The 17,236-nt window shown below is 51.2% G+C and overlaps 1 protein-coding gene across 6 annotated transcripts; it reads left to right on the top strand.

Annotated features, from left to right (window-relative positions):
• Positions 1-3,303: 3,303 nt before the first annotated feature.
• SMIM29 (small integral membrane protein 29) lies at positions 3,304-15,393 on the top strand. Of its 6 annotated transcripts, none has more exons than XM_073319512.1 (7): positions 3,304-3,366; positions 4,361-4,470; positions 5,276-5,326; positions 7,059-7,247; positions 8,713-8,738; positions 9,567-9,672; positions 14,320-15,393. In XM_073319512.1, exons 4-7 carry the CDS (start codon positions 7,137-7,139, stop codon positions 14,380-14,382), a joined length of 306 nt encoding a protein of 101 aa, XP_073175613.1. In that variant the 5' UTR covers positions 3,304-3,366; positions 4,361-4,470; positions 5,276-5,326; positions 7,059-7,136; the 3' UTR covers positions 14,383-15,393. The 6 variants fall into 6 exon arrangements, with proteins under 6 accessions (XP_073175613.1, XP_073175614.1, XP_073175609.1 ...); XM_073319513.1 differs by having other exon boundaries at positions 5,227-5,326; XM_073319508.1 differs by having other exon boundaries at positions 5,276-7,247.
• Positions 15,394-17,236: the final 1,843 nt, after the last annotated feature.

Genomic DNA, 17,236 nt, shown 5'->3' with positions numbered 1-17,236 from the left:
TGCCTACTGTCATTAAATACATAATGCCTGCCCCCCCCCCGAATTTCATGCAACTGTGAACATGTAAATCAATAAGAAAATGCTTAAAAATAAATATCTATTGTATCTGTCGAAATGATAAGAAAATAAAAATAAAATTCTTCCAAGCCTAGGTATATGTTCCTCTTAGAATAGTTTCCTAGCTGTTGCTGTTTACATGTATAAAGATAATTCTCTTTTTACTCTTGAACCCTCCTTCTCCATAACAGAGTGTCAGCATTTTCCACTTCCCCATCTTAAGTTTGACACTGAATTTGGTCCATGCATGCACTGAAATTCAGTTATTGTCCCATCCACACAGTGCTTTAGGCACATCAGGTCTGACAAAGCATGGGATTAATCTGTGGAGCTCCATGGGAGTGGATTTACGCCAGCTGACGGTCTGGCCTGGCGAATGAGAGAGGATCAAAAGAGCTCAGAACAGAGACCCCTGCTGGTCTGGACGGTTTTAAGCCACGGGGTGCATAGGCTGTGGAGCATGCAGACTTTTCAAGGAGCCTGAGCCTCAGGTTGAATTCCCCATAGGTTGCACGCAGCCCTGTGTGGATGTCTGAGCTCATAAGCCATGTCCGTGTGCCTGTGGTGGGTGCATGCTCCTCCTTTTGAATCTGCTTGAGAAGACACATGGCATTTCCATTCAGACCTGTTAGCGCTGTGTTTGCCTTCTTGACATGCATGTTAAGGTCAGAATAACCAACTGACACGGTCCTGTCTACACTGTAATCTCTGTCTAGAATCTATAACACAGTAGTCCTCCCACATGGATAAACTCAGTTTGCTCTGCAGAGTAGATAGGACCGAGACAGACTCTCAAACCATGCCACCACCTTGGACACCCCAAAGCGAGGGAGGTATCATCCCCATTTAACACATAGGGAAACTGAGGCACAGCGGTGATGTGTCACACAGGCAGTCACTGGCAGAGCTGGGGAGGTGGAACCCAGGTGCCCTGACTTTAACCCGCTTCTCCTGTGCATTAACCTTGAGACTATGCTTTCTCCCATTCCACAGTTGCTCTTCATGTCCTGCCTACGCTTGCCAGAGCTATTGCCTTGACTACAGATTCCCTGAGGCTGGCTCTTTGCCTCGTGAACACGTTGGTTTTGAAGCATCTGGCCAGGAGCCAATCAGCGCTATGTGAAGAGTGGAGACATCTCCCAGTGGGATAAGGCCGATAACATAATGGGGACATCGGAGGATCTGCCCTCTCCTTGGCATGCAGATCTCTCAGGCGCACAGGGACAGGGAATGTCCAGGGAACATCAGACTGGCATGTCCTGGGATTCCAACCGGAAAGACTTGGCAAGCCCAGGCGTAGCGTAATGCGGTGTCTGCCAGAGGCAGGTGGCCTCCTCCCCACTGCCGTGGACTCTTCGAATGCTGCTTTAATCAAGGAGAGAATTCCCTCTCCCAAGGAAACTGCAACCCAGCCTGGTCTGAAAGGCAGGGCCAGAATTCCAATTAGTGGGGAATCCAAAGAGAAGAGTCACAACATGGTGGCCGGGGAGGAGGGAGTTTCAAGTGAGGTCCCTACATCCCTATTGAGGCATCCAAATAAGTGGCCTGATTTCCAGAGATGACCAACACCCCACAACTCAGTGGCAGTCATGGGGCTCTGTGGGTGCTTAGTCCCTCTGGAAATCAGGTCTCTTATTTATGTGCTGAGATAAGGATATAGGTGAATAATTTTAAGCACCCAAGTTTGAAGACTTCAGCCACCGTCTTTGATTCAACTCAGCCGTTCCTTGATTGCTAGTACAAGAAAGACACCCCTGTGGCTTTGCTGTCATGAGCTCTGTACTAGCCTGATTTGCAAAGGGGTGTAGAGCCCTCTACCTGCATTAACTTCAGTGAGAGTTATGGGCACTCAGCTTCTTGAAAAATGAGCCCCAAATTGGCCTTTGACACCTCTGCCCCCAAGCTCTCAGGAGGAGGGGACAGCAGACTTAGCTCTGGGCCATTGAAAGCTCCTGGATCTGTGCTGTAAGCATCTCCCATGTTACAGGATCTGGTGATGACACGATAGTCACCTGATGTAGTTAAAGCAGGGTATAGAAGGGACTGAACAAGGTGTTAACAGGGTCCACAATTTAGGGACCGTGGATGCTGCAAGGCCAAACCATGTGTTAATTGGGCTGGACACAACTGTGTTGCAGCTGGATCTGAGGATGCAGTACTAGTTTCTGTAGTGAGGAGGCTTAGAGATGGGCACAGAGCACTGAGGTGATATGTGCTATGGGGCTTGGAGGTATGATATGGAACCTCATGGACTATTGGGCCGTCTGTGGCACTGGGCCTTGGAGACCATTTGTTAGGACACAGGATGGGGCCTCAGAGCCGGCTGGGGGTCCCCTACTGCCCTATGGCCTTTGCCAGTTGGCTGAGGATGGGGTGGAAGACCTGCAGTTGAGGGACATTTAAAGCTTCTCCATTATGTCTGCCCTGAAGTCTTTGTTGGATTCTACCCATCCTTCCCACAAATAGGAAAGTCCAGCTCCTCCCAGGAGATCCCTGGTTTTCTCCTCCTCGTGGCCATGGACGTATGTCAGATAGCTCACCACGCGATAGCTGGAAGGCATCTCCCCTCATCCCTCCCATGGAGCAGTCTCAGGATGCTGACCCGAGCTGGGTGGCAGTGGGGCGCCACTGGGCCCGCAGCAGCGTCTGAGCCAAAGCAAGGGTGCGGCAGCAAGACCCATCGACGTCAGTGCCGGTGCCTACGGCCCGCCCGTGGCCCTGGGACGGCTACCACGCCCCCGTGGCGCTGAGTTCATCCGGAGGTGGGAGGGACCTTAGGCCCGGGCGAGGCGGCAGCAGCCCTGGCGAAAGGAGGGACCCTGCCCCAGAGAAGCCTGCAGGGCACAGTGCCCCGAACGGCTCCCTCGCTGCTGCCAGGGCCCTGGGCTGACAGTGCCTGGTCCCCTGCTGTAGCCGCGTGCTGCCCCTTCTCCCCACCGCCAGACCCCCCCTCCCCCGGCTGGTGTGAACCTGACAGCCCCCCCAACCTGACAGCACCTCCCCGGGGGGGGCTGCCCCACTGCACCCCCTTCCCAGCCCGCCCAGGGCTACTGGGGCAACAGCTCCTCCCGGGCCTTCTTCCCTCCTCCTCCTTCTCCCTGCCCCTGGTCGCCCCCCCTCGCCGGCCGGCTCACCCTGGCCGCGGAGGCGAGCAGCTGCTGCCCCCTGCCGCCTCCCCGCTGCACCAGCAGCCGCCCCCGCCCGGCCCCGGCCGAGGCCCCGCCCCGCCGCGGCCGGCTGTCAGTCATGCGCCTCCGGGCCCTTCCGGATGGGTGGGGCGAGGAGCGGGTGCGCGGGGCCGGGCGGCAGGTAAGGGGCTGGCGCTGGCGCTGGCGCTGCCCGGAGCTCGTGGCATGCAAAGGTGGGGGCTGGAGGGTGGCAGCAAAGGGAGAGGGGGCAGGGCGGCGGGGGGGGGGACGCAGCAGGGCAAAGGGAGGGTCTGGGGGTGGCAGCGAAGGGAGAGGGGGCAGGGCGGCGGGGGGGGGGACGCAGCAGGGCAAAGGGGAGCTGGGGGGTGGCAGCAAAGGGAGAGGGGGTGGGGTAAAGGGGAGCTGGGGGGTGGCAGCAAAGGGAGAGGGGGTAGGGTGGGGCGCAGTGGGGTAAAGGGGGGCTGAGGGGGGCAGCAAAAGGAGAGGGGGCAGGGCGGGGGGACGTAGCAGGGCAAAGGGAGGGTCTGGGGGTGGTAGTAAAGGGAGTGGGGACAGGGTGGGGGGATTCAGCAGGGCAAAGGGAGGGTCTGGGGGTGGTAGTAAAGGGAGAGGGGGCAGGGGGGATTCAGCAGGGCAAAGGGAGGGTCTGGGGGTGGCAGCGAAGGGAATGGGAGCAGCGCCGGGGGGGACACAGCAGGGCAAAGGGGAGCTGGGGGGGGTACCAGCAAAGGGAGAGGGGGCAGGGCAGGGGGGACACAGCAGGGCAAAGGGAGGGTCTGGGGGTGGCAGCAAAGGGAGAGGGGGCAGGGGGGACACAGCAAGGCAAAGGGAGGGTCTGGGGGTGGCAGCAAAGGGAGAGGGCGTGGGGTTAAGGGGGGCTGGGGGGGCAGCAAAGGGAGAGGGGGCAAGGGGTGGGGTGTAGTGGGATAAAAATGAAGTGGAAGCTGGCAGGAGTGATACTGGAAAGCGAAGGGTGGCCAGACTAGGGGAAGGCAGAAGTCTCTTTGGGGCCTGCAGCGGGACTGCAGGGGGGGTGGGTTAGGGGAAAGCGTAGCAAGCAAAGCACAGCACGCTGCAGGGATCGTCCACTAGCCCACAGAGTTTTCTGGTAGGGCTCGAGTTTGAGCCTGTGCTTTTTCTTCCTCTGGACCCAGCTGTGGCTTCGCAAAGCCTCCCTGAGCGGGTGATGAACACAGCTCGGGAGTGACACCTTGCCAGCAGCAGCCATTGCACACACTGCCCAAGCGCTGTGGAGTTTTTGGTGGTGAGCAGGGCATGCGCTAACAACGGGGGACCTGGGAGGGGGTGCTATGTGTAAGGGGATGGAGAACACTGCAGGTAAAGGGGGACACTGCCACCAGGTTAAAAACAATAAAGCCCCCTAGCTCAGTACCAATAACCCTATAGATAACTAAGTTCTAAACATCTATTCATTTCTCAATATGCATGCAGTCCGTGATCCTGCAATGGACTCCATCGCAGCAGATCCCTGCTATAGGGGGTCAAAAGGCCGATACCTGTTTCAGGATTTTAGAGCCTTATTCATTGCATTTCTTTTTTGCTTGGGCAATGCAGGCTGACTCCTATGAGTCTCGTGCGTGCATAAGATAGATGTTACAATTCTATTTTTTTTTCTGTATTGCCTTTGAGTACAAGAAGACTCCAGACCCATCTGCTACGGTGTCCGTTCCAGATGGGCTTTAAGGGCGAGTCTGAGTGCTGTCTTTTGTGCAGACTTTACATTCGTTCTTTCTTTGTTGGGCTTTTCCCCCCCAAATCTGAAATAAGCCTTCAAGGTTTGTAAGTCATCTGTGCTCTGTCTGGGGGATACAGCACCACAGAAATGTAGGGATGGAAAGGACCTCAAGAGGCCACCTGTTCCATCCCCCCCCCCCCCCCCACGCTGGGGCAGGGGTAAGTAAATCATGGATACTAGGATTAATGATACCATGGCCTAGTACTGTGGGGTTTGGGCTGCTGGTGGAGAATGTTTGCATCCAAGCATGACAATATTTCTTAGGACCATTCTGCCTTCTTTCCCCCAAACCTGGCTCTCGACTGGCTGCCAGCATTCCTTCAAAGGAGGAGAGACCAGATCGTGGATTTGGAAGCTCTTTGGGGTACAGACTTTTTTTGTTTTGTTTTTTGTATAACACCTAACATAATGGGCTCATGGGCCATCATGAGGTGCGACGGTAATACAAACAATAAACAATGGTGGGGCCTGGGATGAGTCCTGCACAGGACTCTGTCAAGCTGCTCCCTGTGGCTCTTTGGGTAATTCCCTGTCATAGATAAAGGCCCATTGTGCTCTTCTGAGATGCATCTTCATGGCTGTTTGGTGCGTAAGGGCTTCCAGAGTGTCTCCTGACTCCAGAATGCTCGGGGGTCTGCTCCCAAGCCAAGGTCTGGCCTTTGCTGTCGATTTCAATGTGTGTCTTTATCCATCTCAAGAGAGTTTTTGTCTGTGCTGCGTATTGCAAACTCGTGCTCTGAGATACTTGTCCACGGCAGAGATTCTTTCATGGATTAAGCTGCTGGGGGAGGTCTTTGCACCGGCATCACGGAGGAGAGATTTGAGACAGAGTTGAGCTGTTTTTCCCCCTCCTCCCCGCCTGCAAATGGCGCATTGTTAATTATTATTTGTATTACCGCTGCACCCAGGGCTCATTGTGCTAGGGGCTGTGAGCTGTCTCTGAAGCGATGTCCTCATCTGGGTGTTTCTGTGGGGAGCAGTGATGCTGTGAAGATGTGTTGGCATTTCCTTGAGCCTAGTGCTGTTATTGGTGTCAGGCTAATGCCTAGTGTTCCAGCTGAGATCAGGGCCCTGGTGTGCTAGGAGCTGTATGTGCATGAAGTGAGGAATGGTGCTTACGATCGAAATAGGTGAGACAGACAAAGGGGAGGTGAAACAAAGCATTAACATCCCCGTCTTATAGGTGGGGAACTGAGGCACAAAGAGGGCGACTTGCCCAAGGTCATACAGGAATCAGTGGCATAACAGGGAACTGAACCCAGGTCCCAAAGGCCAGTGCCTAAACCACAGGCCCGTCCCCTCTCTCTAGTAGATGCAGCGGCACGACAGGGTGGTGGCGAGGGGTGTGGGCTTCAATCCCTGCCCAGGTTGCAGGCTGATATTACCTAGCACTGCGGAGGGCTGTTTCCTTCTCTGGCACCTTTCCTCTCAGTGCCTCATAAACGTTACCAAGGGTGAAGGGAGGCGTATCATCCCCGTTTTAACTGATGGGGAAACTGAGAGAGGTGACTGGCCCACATTTGCACCGGGGCCGACTCTGTCTTGGGCAAATCACTTCCCCCTATTTTTTGCCTCCGTTTTTCCCCATCTGTCAAAATGGGGGTGGAGTTACTGATGCAGAGGGCTTGGGGCTCTGTGGCTGGGCCATGTTCTCTGAGCACATTGAAGCATTGGAAAGCAGATGCTCAGCGAGTGCAGGCTTGTTTTTAAATGTGCCGTTTCCCTATGCAGCATGGGTAGCTTTTTAAAGTATCCCTTTCCTGAGTGCATTACTCATGCTCATAGGTTTAAACACTAAGGATCCGATCCCTTACCTGCTACTCCTTCCCTTGACCCTAATGGGCATTGGGTGGGGTCTGAAGCAACCCGCTAGGCTACATGCCAAAGGCTTGAATATGTTTCCTCTGTGGGAATCAGCCGTCATGGTCAGTCTGTGACTAACTCATGACTCGTGTTATACGCCATGGTACCAATTTGGCAGCTTCACATCCTCCACCCTTCCCTCCCCCCGGCTGGAATTTGGCAGCTGAATGGGAGAAACTGATTTGCATCTTAAATCTACCCTCTTGTTTTGATTGTTTGTTTATGGCCGAGAGGGTCAGCCAAGAGGTTGTCTTCCCGATGAAGATCGGAGCCACTCCTCTGTCTCCTCTCGAGCAGCTGCATCTGATGCAATGAGTAACACGACCACTCCCACCTCCGCCGGGACCTCCAGCGACTCCTTGGTAGGGTATGTCCTGGTGCCCTTCTTCCTCATCACCCTCGTGGGCATCGTTGTGGTGGTGGTAAGAAACTTGTTTTTGTTTGGAAGAGTTTAGCCTGCCCCCATGGTGTATAGATGCGATCCTCTAGGTCGCTGGTTCAGATCCACGTCATTGACCAAAAGTTGTAACCGCCTTGGTGGCTGCTGGTCCCAGTGTGGATCATGCTACAGAAACGATCCCCTCTCATTGGGAGCTCCGGCAGAGACCAAGGGCTGAATGGGCCCCATAGAGACCACACTCCCCTCTTGCCCCTAGATGTGTTCTCTCCAGGTTGGGGCTGACCTATGCTGGTGTGTGATGAGCTTGAGTTGCTGCTGCCTGGGCCATCCCTGCTCTGTGGCTAGAGGATGTCAGTCCACCTGAGGGGTGGCTGTGTGAGGCCTTTCCCGAGCACTGACATCCCCAAAGAGTTGGGGAGTGTGAGATCCGGGAGGGCGTGGTTCCCTGCTGGCCTGGCAGAATCTGCCCTGTTGGTACAGTGCCTGGTGGCTTCTTGTCTCTGATCTTTGGCTGATTGCTGGGAGGGCACTGGGCATTTAAATGCAGACATGGAAGTGCCTCGACTCTCTTTCTCAGTCGCTAGTGGCCTCCCCAAACACCTGACTACATCTTAGCTCCTTAGAGCTGGGCTGGCCCAGGCAGCTTGCTCAGTTGAAGAGCTCAAATCTAAAACCAAAACCCGAGAGATCCTCCTGCCCCAACAGTTTTGTTCGAATCGAGGAGGGGAGACCTGGGGTGGGGTTGCATGTGAAGGGAGGATTCATTGTAAGTGGGCAATGATGGGCCAAAGACCATCCCCGGGGTGGTGTCTTGTAGACTATAAGTAGGGTGAGGGGATTGGAGGGCTTTTTAAAATTTTTTTTTTAAAGGAAGTGTGTTCTAGCTTGACCACAAGGCATGGACTCAATGCAGGAATCATTGGGTGAGGTTCTCTGGCCTGGCCTGTGCAGGAGGTCAGAGCAGAAGGTTCTAATGGTCCTTCCTGGCCTATGGTAATGGGGTACAGAGCCTTTCGCCTCTGCCAGCGGGATGGGTACTGCTTGCAGGCCACCCAGCAGCTGTCTGTGAAATGGGCGGATTTATCTGCTTCCTGCTGAACATGTGTCCGGATCACAAATCAGATGCCAATGCTGGCAGCTTGCTAGCAGTGGAATGGACTAGAGAGACCGAGCTTCTTTGGAACCGGCTCTTCTCAAGTGGCCAACTCCTCGCTAACACCTACCGCCAGCGTCTCCAAAGAGCTCAGCCGCCAGTGTGCGGAGCTGTCCTGAAAATCCGGCTTCAGGTGCCTGGAGACCTCCAGCTAGAGGTTGTGGCCCGCTGACAGGGGGTGATATGGGAGAAAGATAGTGCTGCCACCTTCCGAATGGAGGTCTCTAGGGCTGGCCAGTCCCTTTCATTAGGGCCAAACTCACCTTAAATGTGATAACGCCAACCGATGGGCTGTGTTCCTGTTCACTACATGCTTTTTTCCCCCCCACTGCAGATGATGTACATTCAGAAGAAGAGGAGGTAAGTGGCTAAGTCTGGGGGCTGCTGGTGTGTTAGGAGGGGACGTCTGGGTTTGCTTTGGCTGGAGAAGAGTGGTGGTCATATGGCATCTGCAGCATTGGCCTAGCTGGAGATAGTAGAGTATATCCAGACTCACTCGGGGGGAGCATTTGTGTGTCTGGGAGAGAACTCAATGGCTGTAGTCACTTGGTCCCTTTAGATTTAGGGTCTCCCCCCTAGATCAGGAATGGTGCTAAGGGAAGGGAGGGTGTGCAGTGAGAATTAACGTCTGTCCCCATGGTCTGTCCATGTCCACCTTCTGTGGCAATGAGTATCTTCCACCTGACTTGGATACTTGGCTCTGTGACACCACATCCTTTGTGTGCGGCTGTGACCTGTGGTGGCAATAGCTGTGGGCTCAAACGCTGCAGTCCTTGCACGGGCCAAACTCCCATTGACTTCAGCGTGCTTGGTCCCAGCGTGCTAGGCGCTCCGCTGCCCCGAGGAGCTTAGACCCGAGTGTAAGAGGCGACAGCAGGTGGATTGAACAAAGAGATGGGGGAGGAGCGTGAGGTAACAGCAAGCTGGTAGTTTTGAATGAGGAACGAGTGCTGGCTTTGGCCCATGGGCTCTAGACCTGGGGTGAGATTTTCAAAGCCGTTTAAACATTTAAATTAAGGCAAGGAAGGTGTCTACATCCCCTAGGCGGCTCTGGAAATCTTAGCCCCCATGACTGTCCCGCCTCCTCCGCTGGCCGTGTGACCCTATTGTCAGCGTCAGTCTTTGGTCCATGGCGGGGCTGCGGGTTCCCAGAGCAGCCTCGCAGTCCCCTGTCTCTGCCTGCGTCAGGTTTGACAGGTTACGTCATCACCTGTTACCGATGTACAGCTACGACCCCGCGGAGGACCTGCACGAGGCTGAACAGGAGCTGCTGGGGGATCCAGACGACACCAAGGTGAGCTTCTCGGGTCCAGAGCCCACGTGCGAGGGCGGCTATGGATGGGTGGCATGAGCGGGCATGATGCCACTTGGAGCCAGGTGTCGGTCACGTTTGCTTTTGGGGTAACGTGCTTGTGAGTCAGGAGGATTGCCGGAGAGGAACATAGGGAGTCACTTTGGCAGGAGCAGCCTGGATGCTCGGTAATGTTCCTCATCCTATCTCACCTGCTGTAGATCTGTCCAGGAAAGCACTGTGCATTCAGCCGTCTTGTACAAGAGACATGGGGGATGGGGTCTGAGCACAGGACCAGGATCAGTGCTTGAGTGACTAGTTAAGCGGGCCAGTAACAACTTTTCGGTGCCACTGTTGGCCTGTAAACACAGGGTGACTCAAGCTTCTGTGTAGTCTCCCAGTGAGCTTGCTCCTGGTGGTTAAGTCCTAAGGGCTGTTGTAAAATGCGAAGTTGAAAAGGTTCACTGTCAACTTGGCAAACCACATTTTTGGTCTGGAAATTTGTATCTAGTATTGTTAATGGTCACAGCGGAGATCACTATCACCAGAGTGTTAGCAGAAAAGTTGGGGGTTGTGGTCGAGAATCAGCTTGACAGGAGCTCCCGGTGTGACACTGTGGCCAAAAGGGTTCGTACGTCTTGGGATGCAGAAATGGGGATTTTGAGTAGGAGCAGAGAGCTTGTTTTACCTCTGCATTTGGCACTGGTGTGACTGCTGCTGGACTCCTGTGTCCAGCTCCAGTGCCCACAATTCAAGAAGGATGTTGATAAATTGGAGAGGCTTCAGATAGGAGCCATGAGAATGATCAATGGATCAGAAAACCTGCCTTATAGTCATAGATAGACTGAGCTTCTTGAGTCTATTTAGCTTAACAAAGAGAAGGTCAAGGAATGTCTGACTTGATCACAGTCTATAAGTGTCTACAGGAGGAACAAATATTTAACAATGAGCTCTTCACTCTAGCAGATAAAGGTTTAACATGATCCAAGGGCTGGAAATTGAAGCTAGACCAATTCAGACTGGAAATAAGGTGTTAAATTTTAACAGTGAGAGTAATTAACCATTGGAACAATTTCCCAAGGGTCGTGGGGGATTCTCCAGCACTGATCATTTTTCAAAGAAGACAGAATGTTTTCCTACAAGATCTGCTTTAGGAATTATTCTGGGGAAGTTCTCTGGCCTGTGTTACACAGGAGGTGATAATCACAACGGCCTCTCTTTGCATTGGAACCTATGAATATGTGAAATGAATCGTCCTTTCTCTGGCAGCTCTTTCTGTGTAGTCAGTTCAAAGGATTTCCTCGGTATTGTCAGGACCCAACCTTGCAAACATTTTACCATGTAACTCATTGGGTCTATTCCCGGGTATAAAGTTACCTTTGTGTTTGCAGCATTGGTATTTCCTCTGCTGAAAAGAGCCCTAAACTCTAACAAGAGAGCAGAAAAACCTTGTCATTTGGTTTTCAAAGGATTTTAACAAGATATTCTTTTTAAAGGGGCTCTGTCAGAAACAGGATTTTTTTTGCATTTGGTCCATTTAAAAAAGAGAAATTCACATTGATTATGTTCCTTTAAATATCACTGCTGTTACTCAACAGGAACCATTGAATAGAAATGGAGGTATATTTTTAAAAATCTGGCTTCAGAAAAAAATATGAGGAAATACCCACTTGCCTCTCAAAAATGTGGTTTTGAAAACTCCTTCATCTGCTGTAACTAGAGCTTTGAACCATAATACTTCATAATACTGTGTGCAGTTCTGGTCTCCCATGTTTAAGAAGGATGAATTCAAACTGGAACAGGCACAGAGAAGGGCTACTAGGATGATCTGAGGAATGGAAAACCTGTCTTATGAAAGGAGACTTGAAGAGCTTGGCTTGTTTAGCCTAACCAAAAGAAGGTTGAGGGGAGATATGATTGCTCTCTGTAAATATATCTGAGGGATAAATACCGGAGAGGGAGAGGAATTATTTAAGCTCCGTACCAATGTGGACACAAGAACAAAGGGATATAAACTGGCCACCGGGAAGTTGAGACTTGAAATTAGACGAAGGTTTCTAACCATCAGAGGAGTGAAGTTTTGGAATAGCCTTCCAAGGGAAGCAGTGGGGGCAAAAGACCTATCTGGCTTTAAGATTAAACTCGATAAGTTTATGGAGGAGATGGTATGATGGGATGACATGATTTTGGCAACTAATTGATCTTTAAATATTCATGGTAAATAGGGCCAATGGCCAATGGGATGTTAGATGGGGTGGAATCTGAGTTACTACAGAGAATTCTTTCCTGGATATCTGGCTGGTGAATCTTGCCCCTATGCTCAGGGTTCAGCTGATTGCCATATTTGGGGTCGGGAAGGAATTTTCCTCCAGATTGGAAGAGGCCTGGAGGTTTTTCACCTTCCTCTGTAGCATGGGGCACGGGTCACTTGCTGGAGGATTCTCTGCTCCTTGAAGTCTTTAAACCATGATTTGAGGACTTCAATAGCTCAGACATAGGTGAGATGTTTATCGCAGGAGAGGGTGAGTGAGATTCTGTGGCCTGTATTGTGCAGGAGGTCAGACTAGATGATCATAATGGTCCCTTCTTACCTTAATATCTATGAATCTATGAATTACCAGGATCAGTAAAAATCTGTACAAGATTTCCCCCTTTCTCAGATTGATCAGTCTGTCCTTTAAAATATGCCTGTAGTGACAGTGACCCCTGGGTGAAAGGAGGCTGCACAGTTGAGGGAATAAGTCATTGAATTGTGGGTCAGGAAAGCTGAGTTCTGTTCTCAGCTCTGTAATTGACCTGGCCGAGTGTCCTTCGCTTCTCTCTGACTGTTTCCCGATCTGTGAAATGGGGATAATATCAGGCTTTGTAATGTGCTTTGAGATCTATGGTTTAAAAGCCCTATATAAGAATTAAGCATTTAGTAGTAGTATTTTATTTATTTTATTATGCACTTGAAATATGTAGAACATTCTGAATCTATAACTATTTAATGTAAAGCTCTCCAGAATAAAGTGGGCATAAACTGTTAATCACATCTTAAAATAAATGAATTAATAATACTGTAGATTACTAAAACTGTACAAAAGTCCAGATCTGACTTTCCACCATTTCTACTGCTTTGCATTTCATTCCACTTGGATGATGAAAACAGGTCAGTTTCCCATTGTAGTTCTCACGTGCTAGCCCAAGGCTGCAGTGTTTGGGTTGCAAATACAGCAGGGGAATTTTTAACTTAATTATATTGAATTTAAAAAACAACAACCGGCTTTCACAAAACCTAAATGTGGGGCCTCAAGCTCTAATTTAAAGGGTATAATGGACGGGGAGTTGAGAAGAGGCCAGGCGCTAGAGATAAACAACATCGGCCGTGTGGAAATTAGGTCAGTGATTCAGGCCGAGTGTGGCGTGGCTGATTACTGGGGACGTGTTAGCGCTGAAATGATCACCAACAAAGCTGCATGATCTTGTTCAGGCCAGCTGTCCTAGGCATGAGCGTAATGCACTAGATCAAAACTAGAGGAAATTTAGATCAAAAGGGTTCAATCCTTGCCTGTTTCTACTAGGCCTTCTTAGTAAGGCCAGGTCTATACTAAAACATTGTCAAGCCAGCTATGTTGCTAAGGGGTGTGACAAATCCATGCGCTGGGTGATGTGCTTAAGCCGATCTATCTCCCGGTGTATGCAGCACTAGGTTGACGGAAGAATTCTACACTGGGGTTTAGGTCGCCTTACTATGCTCACACTTCTGAGTAATGTATCTAGATTGACCTAACTTCATAATGTAAACCAGCCCATAGCACCTTTCTGAGCTAGACTGCTGATTCAAATCCTGCCTGGATCAGCAGCAAGCTGTGCATTTACTCTCTGGTGGCACTACGGTGCCCCCTGGTGAAATGAAGTGGTTTAGACTCAGTTCCGTTCCAAGCGGGCTAGTGTACACGCTACACAAACTTGTGGTGCTAATTTGGGGCCCCTTTTGCAAGCAGACTCAGCAGAGGCCATGATTTGACTGGCTCAGAGAGTGACTCCTTTGGCCAGGGGAAGGTGCTGGGGACATTTTTCCTGCGCTTGCCCATGTTCTGCCTGTTTGGTGCACAAACCAAAGGCTTGGGTCTGCAGGATTGTGTAGGTTTTACAGGGTGGTGAAAACTCATTTATGAAAATAACTGGTTTGGGCAGGCACTGTGGCTGTGATACTGGGCTTCAATTGAACTTTAAGGCATGTTTCATGAGAGAAACTGACCACTCCAGCTGATCTGGCTTCTCCAGCATCTCAAGAGCTGCCTCTTATTACATGCACTTGAGGAATGCTGTTTGCTGCTATGTCCTAGGCAGACAGCACCCAGAGTTTCTCCTCCTCCTGGAGACTGATGCATGGGATTTCCAGGTCATGACACATGTAGGAGGGGGGAAAGGAAAACCAGCCCCTCATGATACAGACTGTGTTTGTTTGTTTTCACCGCCTCAGTGGACCCTGGGAATTCCCGAGTTCTAATCCCGACGCCTTTCCCACCTCTGGCAAATCGCTTAATCTCTGTGCCTTGGTTTCCTTATCTGACCGAGAGGTTAACCCTGACCTTGCTTTTGTGCCCATGAAGGGGGGAATGCCTGACACTTGGAAGGCAAATAAGCATGTATTGTTTGTTGCAGGTGATGCGAGGCTGGGGTGGATACCAGCCCCATCGGACTTCGCTCATGGACATGAAAGCGTAACGCAGCTCGGAGAGGCGATGTACTAACCACCTCCACCCCTCTCCCTTGTCGTCAATTTCTGTGCTAACGTCAAGTCCTCCCACATGGAGTTAATTGTTAAAGCTCCATCCTCCATTTCGCTCTACTTCCACTCGCCTCTCCCCGTTCTGGGGCAGGTGGGTGTAGGCCCTGCCGGCTTTAGCTTCCGAGCGCTGTCAGACCGTGCTGCAGCTGCCCCTGAGCGTGCCTGCCGGCGAAGCACTGAAGACATGAGCTGAATCTTGGGTTTGCACGTTTTGACCAGGAGCGGCTCTTTCCCCCTCTTGGCTGTGGATATAAAACCCTCTGAGCCTTTTCGCGTGGGCCCAGAAGAGAGGCTGTCGATCCTGAGAGTGTGTTGATGAAACTCCGTTGCTGGGTGGCTCAAAGACTCAACCCCAATAAACCCAGTTTATCGCAGCCTCCCCTTCAGTATAAGCCACTTAAAACCAACGCAGCTCTGGTATTGCAGATGCATCTGCTGACTGCACAGAGAACAAACCTCTTGCCATGCTGCCTATCTATTTATGCACGTGCTGGGCGTGTTACTTTGCGTGGGGGCAGTCCCATGCACAAATCTGATTGATTGTATCTCTTGCGCTCTCTGTATGGAGACTGTTGTTGAACTGTGCAGCTGGGGATCTTAATGCCTAGTTTAATGGAGCCTTTGCTGTGATCTTGAAATAGCTGACAGCGAGCATTTGAAGCAGTCCTTTGATTCCAGTCACCCCAGGGCAGGGATGGGTCCAGTTTGCTTATGCAGTAAAAACAGGGTGCATTTAGTAGAGCAAAAATGTCTGTCTCTGCATTCAGCCAAGAGGCCTTATGTATTTGCCAAGGAGGAGAAGTCTTCCTGGCACAAAAGCTACTGGATAGTAAAACAACCGAACTCTGTAATAGTTCAGCAAGGTGGATCTTTCTATGTGGGTGATTTTTGTATTCAATAGTAGCTCATCTCTATATTTTGTAAATAAAAAGGCACCGTGAACATGAGTGTCTCTGGTAAGATCTCATCTTTTTTTTTTTGCTTTTTTTTTGGGGAGGGGGGGATAATCTGCAGTTCCTGTCTTTCCGCTTAGAGCAGTCAAAACCCGTGCGAAGTGCAGCTTATGTTGTGTTAACCCTTTGTCAACTGCAGAGCTGGGCCTGGGATGTCCTGACTGAAGAGGAACTGTGTCCTCTGAGCAGAACAGAAACACCACCATCACTTGTCTTGAAGTCAGGTCCACTGATCTCTCCAGACTGTGGCATAGAGTGTACGTGGGGGAAGGCTGGTCCTTGGCTCAGTCCTGTCTGCTTGCTCTTTAGAGAATCCTTTATTTCCAGGATTCTCCTCACACTCCCCCTATCCCTGCCCTGAATGCAGTAGAGATGGGTGCTAATGCTGAGTGCTTCATGCAAGCAGGTTGCATGTGGCTGTGACCCAGTGAGAGATCTTCTGCACTGGGAGATCCTGGGGTAAAAGGGCTGTTCTGTTTGCCTCCTTCAAACTGGGTGACAGGAAGCTTGGAAAAAAATAGAGATCTAAACCAATCGTGGTTACAATGATGCTGAAGTTACAGGTATACATTAGTAATTCAAATGCATGGTAACCATTCCAGAACGTCAATTTTAAAAATCCCTCAAATGTTAGAAACAGGGCTTTGGAGCTGTGCTCCGGCTCTGCTCCAGCTCCAGGCAAAAACCTGCAGCTCCGCTGCTCCGTACTCCAGCTCCAGGCTCCGCTCCAAAGCCCTGGTTAGAAACCCAGAAAATGCAGAGTTAGGGCTGCACACTCCTCAAATAAGGTGCCTATATCACCTTAACTCTGACCCTTTAGATGCCTCCTCACCATCTTGTTTGAAACCTGGCCTTGCAGTCTGTTCCGTTAGATAGGTATGTGTGAATCTGCTGCCTCGTCCCTACAGTAGCCTTTGCTGTTTTCACAGGCACTCTCTGTCGCGATTAGTGCCTGCGAGGCCTGTCTGGAGACATGAAAGCAACTGGGGTGCCATAGGGAATTGCAGCGCTCAATTCTGAGCTGAGCGCCCGGGAGGAGCCTTCAGCCCCTGGCAGGATCGGGCTCTCATGAAAGAGTGGGGAATGGTAACGTAGCAAATGCAGTTTAATAGGGAATGTGTAACGTGAGCGTGCGTGTCATGGTCACCCAAAGCACAATGTGGACAGCAGCCCACAAGCGAAGCAGCTGAGACGAGCACACATCATTTGTGGCATTGACCAAATGAAACTTGTAGTGGGCAGCAAGTTTCTAACTTTCTCTGCAGCTCTGAGCGTGCAGGCTTGCAGTTCTTTACTTGCAGAGGTGCTCACGCCGTGTGGAGGGGCACGAGTTGAAAATCTAGATGCTGGGTGTGGTTTTCTTTGACTTGAAGGTCCCACTACTTCCATCGGGTGTATTTCTGGAATCCCAAGGTCAGTGCACGGAACATGCTCTGTGTGGAGCTGTACGTGCCCTGCAGCCTTAACCAAAAACTATACAGAGGATCCATTTGCTGCCAGAAACCCTATTATGCTTGCACCCTTGTTGCCTCAGCTAACGGGCAGGCAGGGGGGTGTCAGATGTTCTCCCTGCCCTGAGGAGAGATCTATAAGGAATACCCCTAGGTGCTGGGGATATAGTCAGGGGAGCTATTTAGCTCAGAAGTGAACCATTGTTGCGAAGAGTAGGAGCTGCTGCTCTCACCTGTCATATATGTCTATGCTCCTGCCCCCCTTGTGGCTCCAGGCTGGAAGAGGGGCCTTGCGTCCGGTGCTGTTCTGCTCACCTGAGGTCTCAGTGGAAAGCGAGTGGCCACCAGCAGCCCTGTGTTGTGTGCTCTGTCTGTATGTAGATTGA

The sequence above is a fragment of the Lepidochelys kempii genome, chromosome 21 (genome assembly GCF_965140265.1).
Source record: "Lepidochelys kempii isolate rLepKem1 chromosome 21, rLepKem1.hap2, whole genome shotgun sequence".
NCBI lineage: Eukaryota > Metazoa > Chordata > Testudines > Cheloniidae > Lepidochelys > Lepidochelys kempii.
This window is presented reverse-complemented; position numbering and strand designations above follow the sequence as displayed.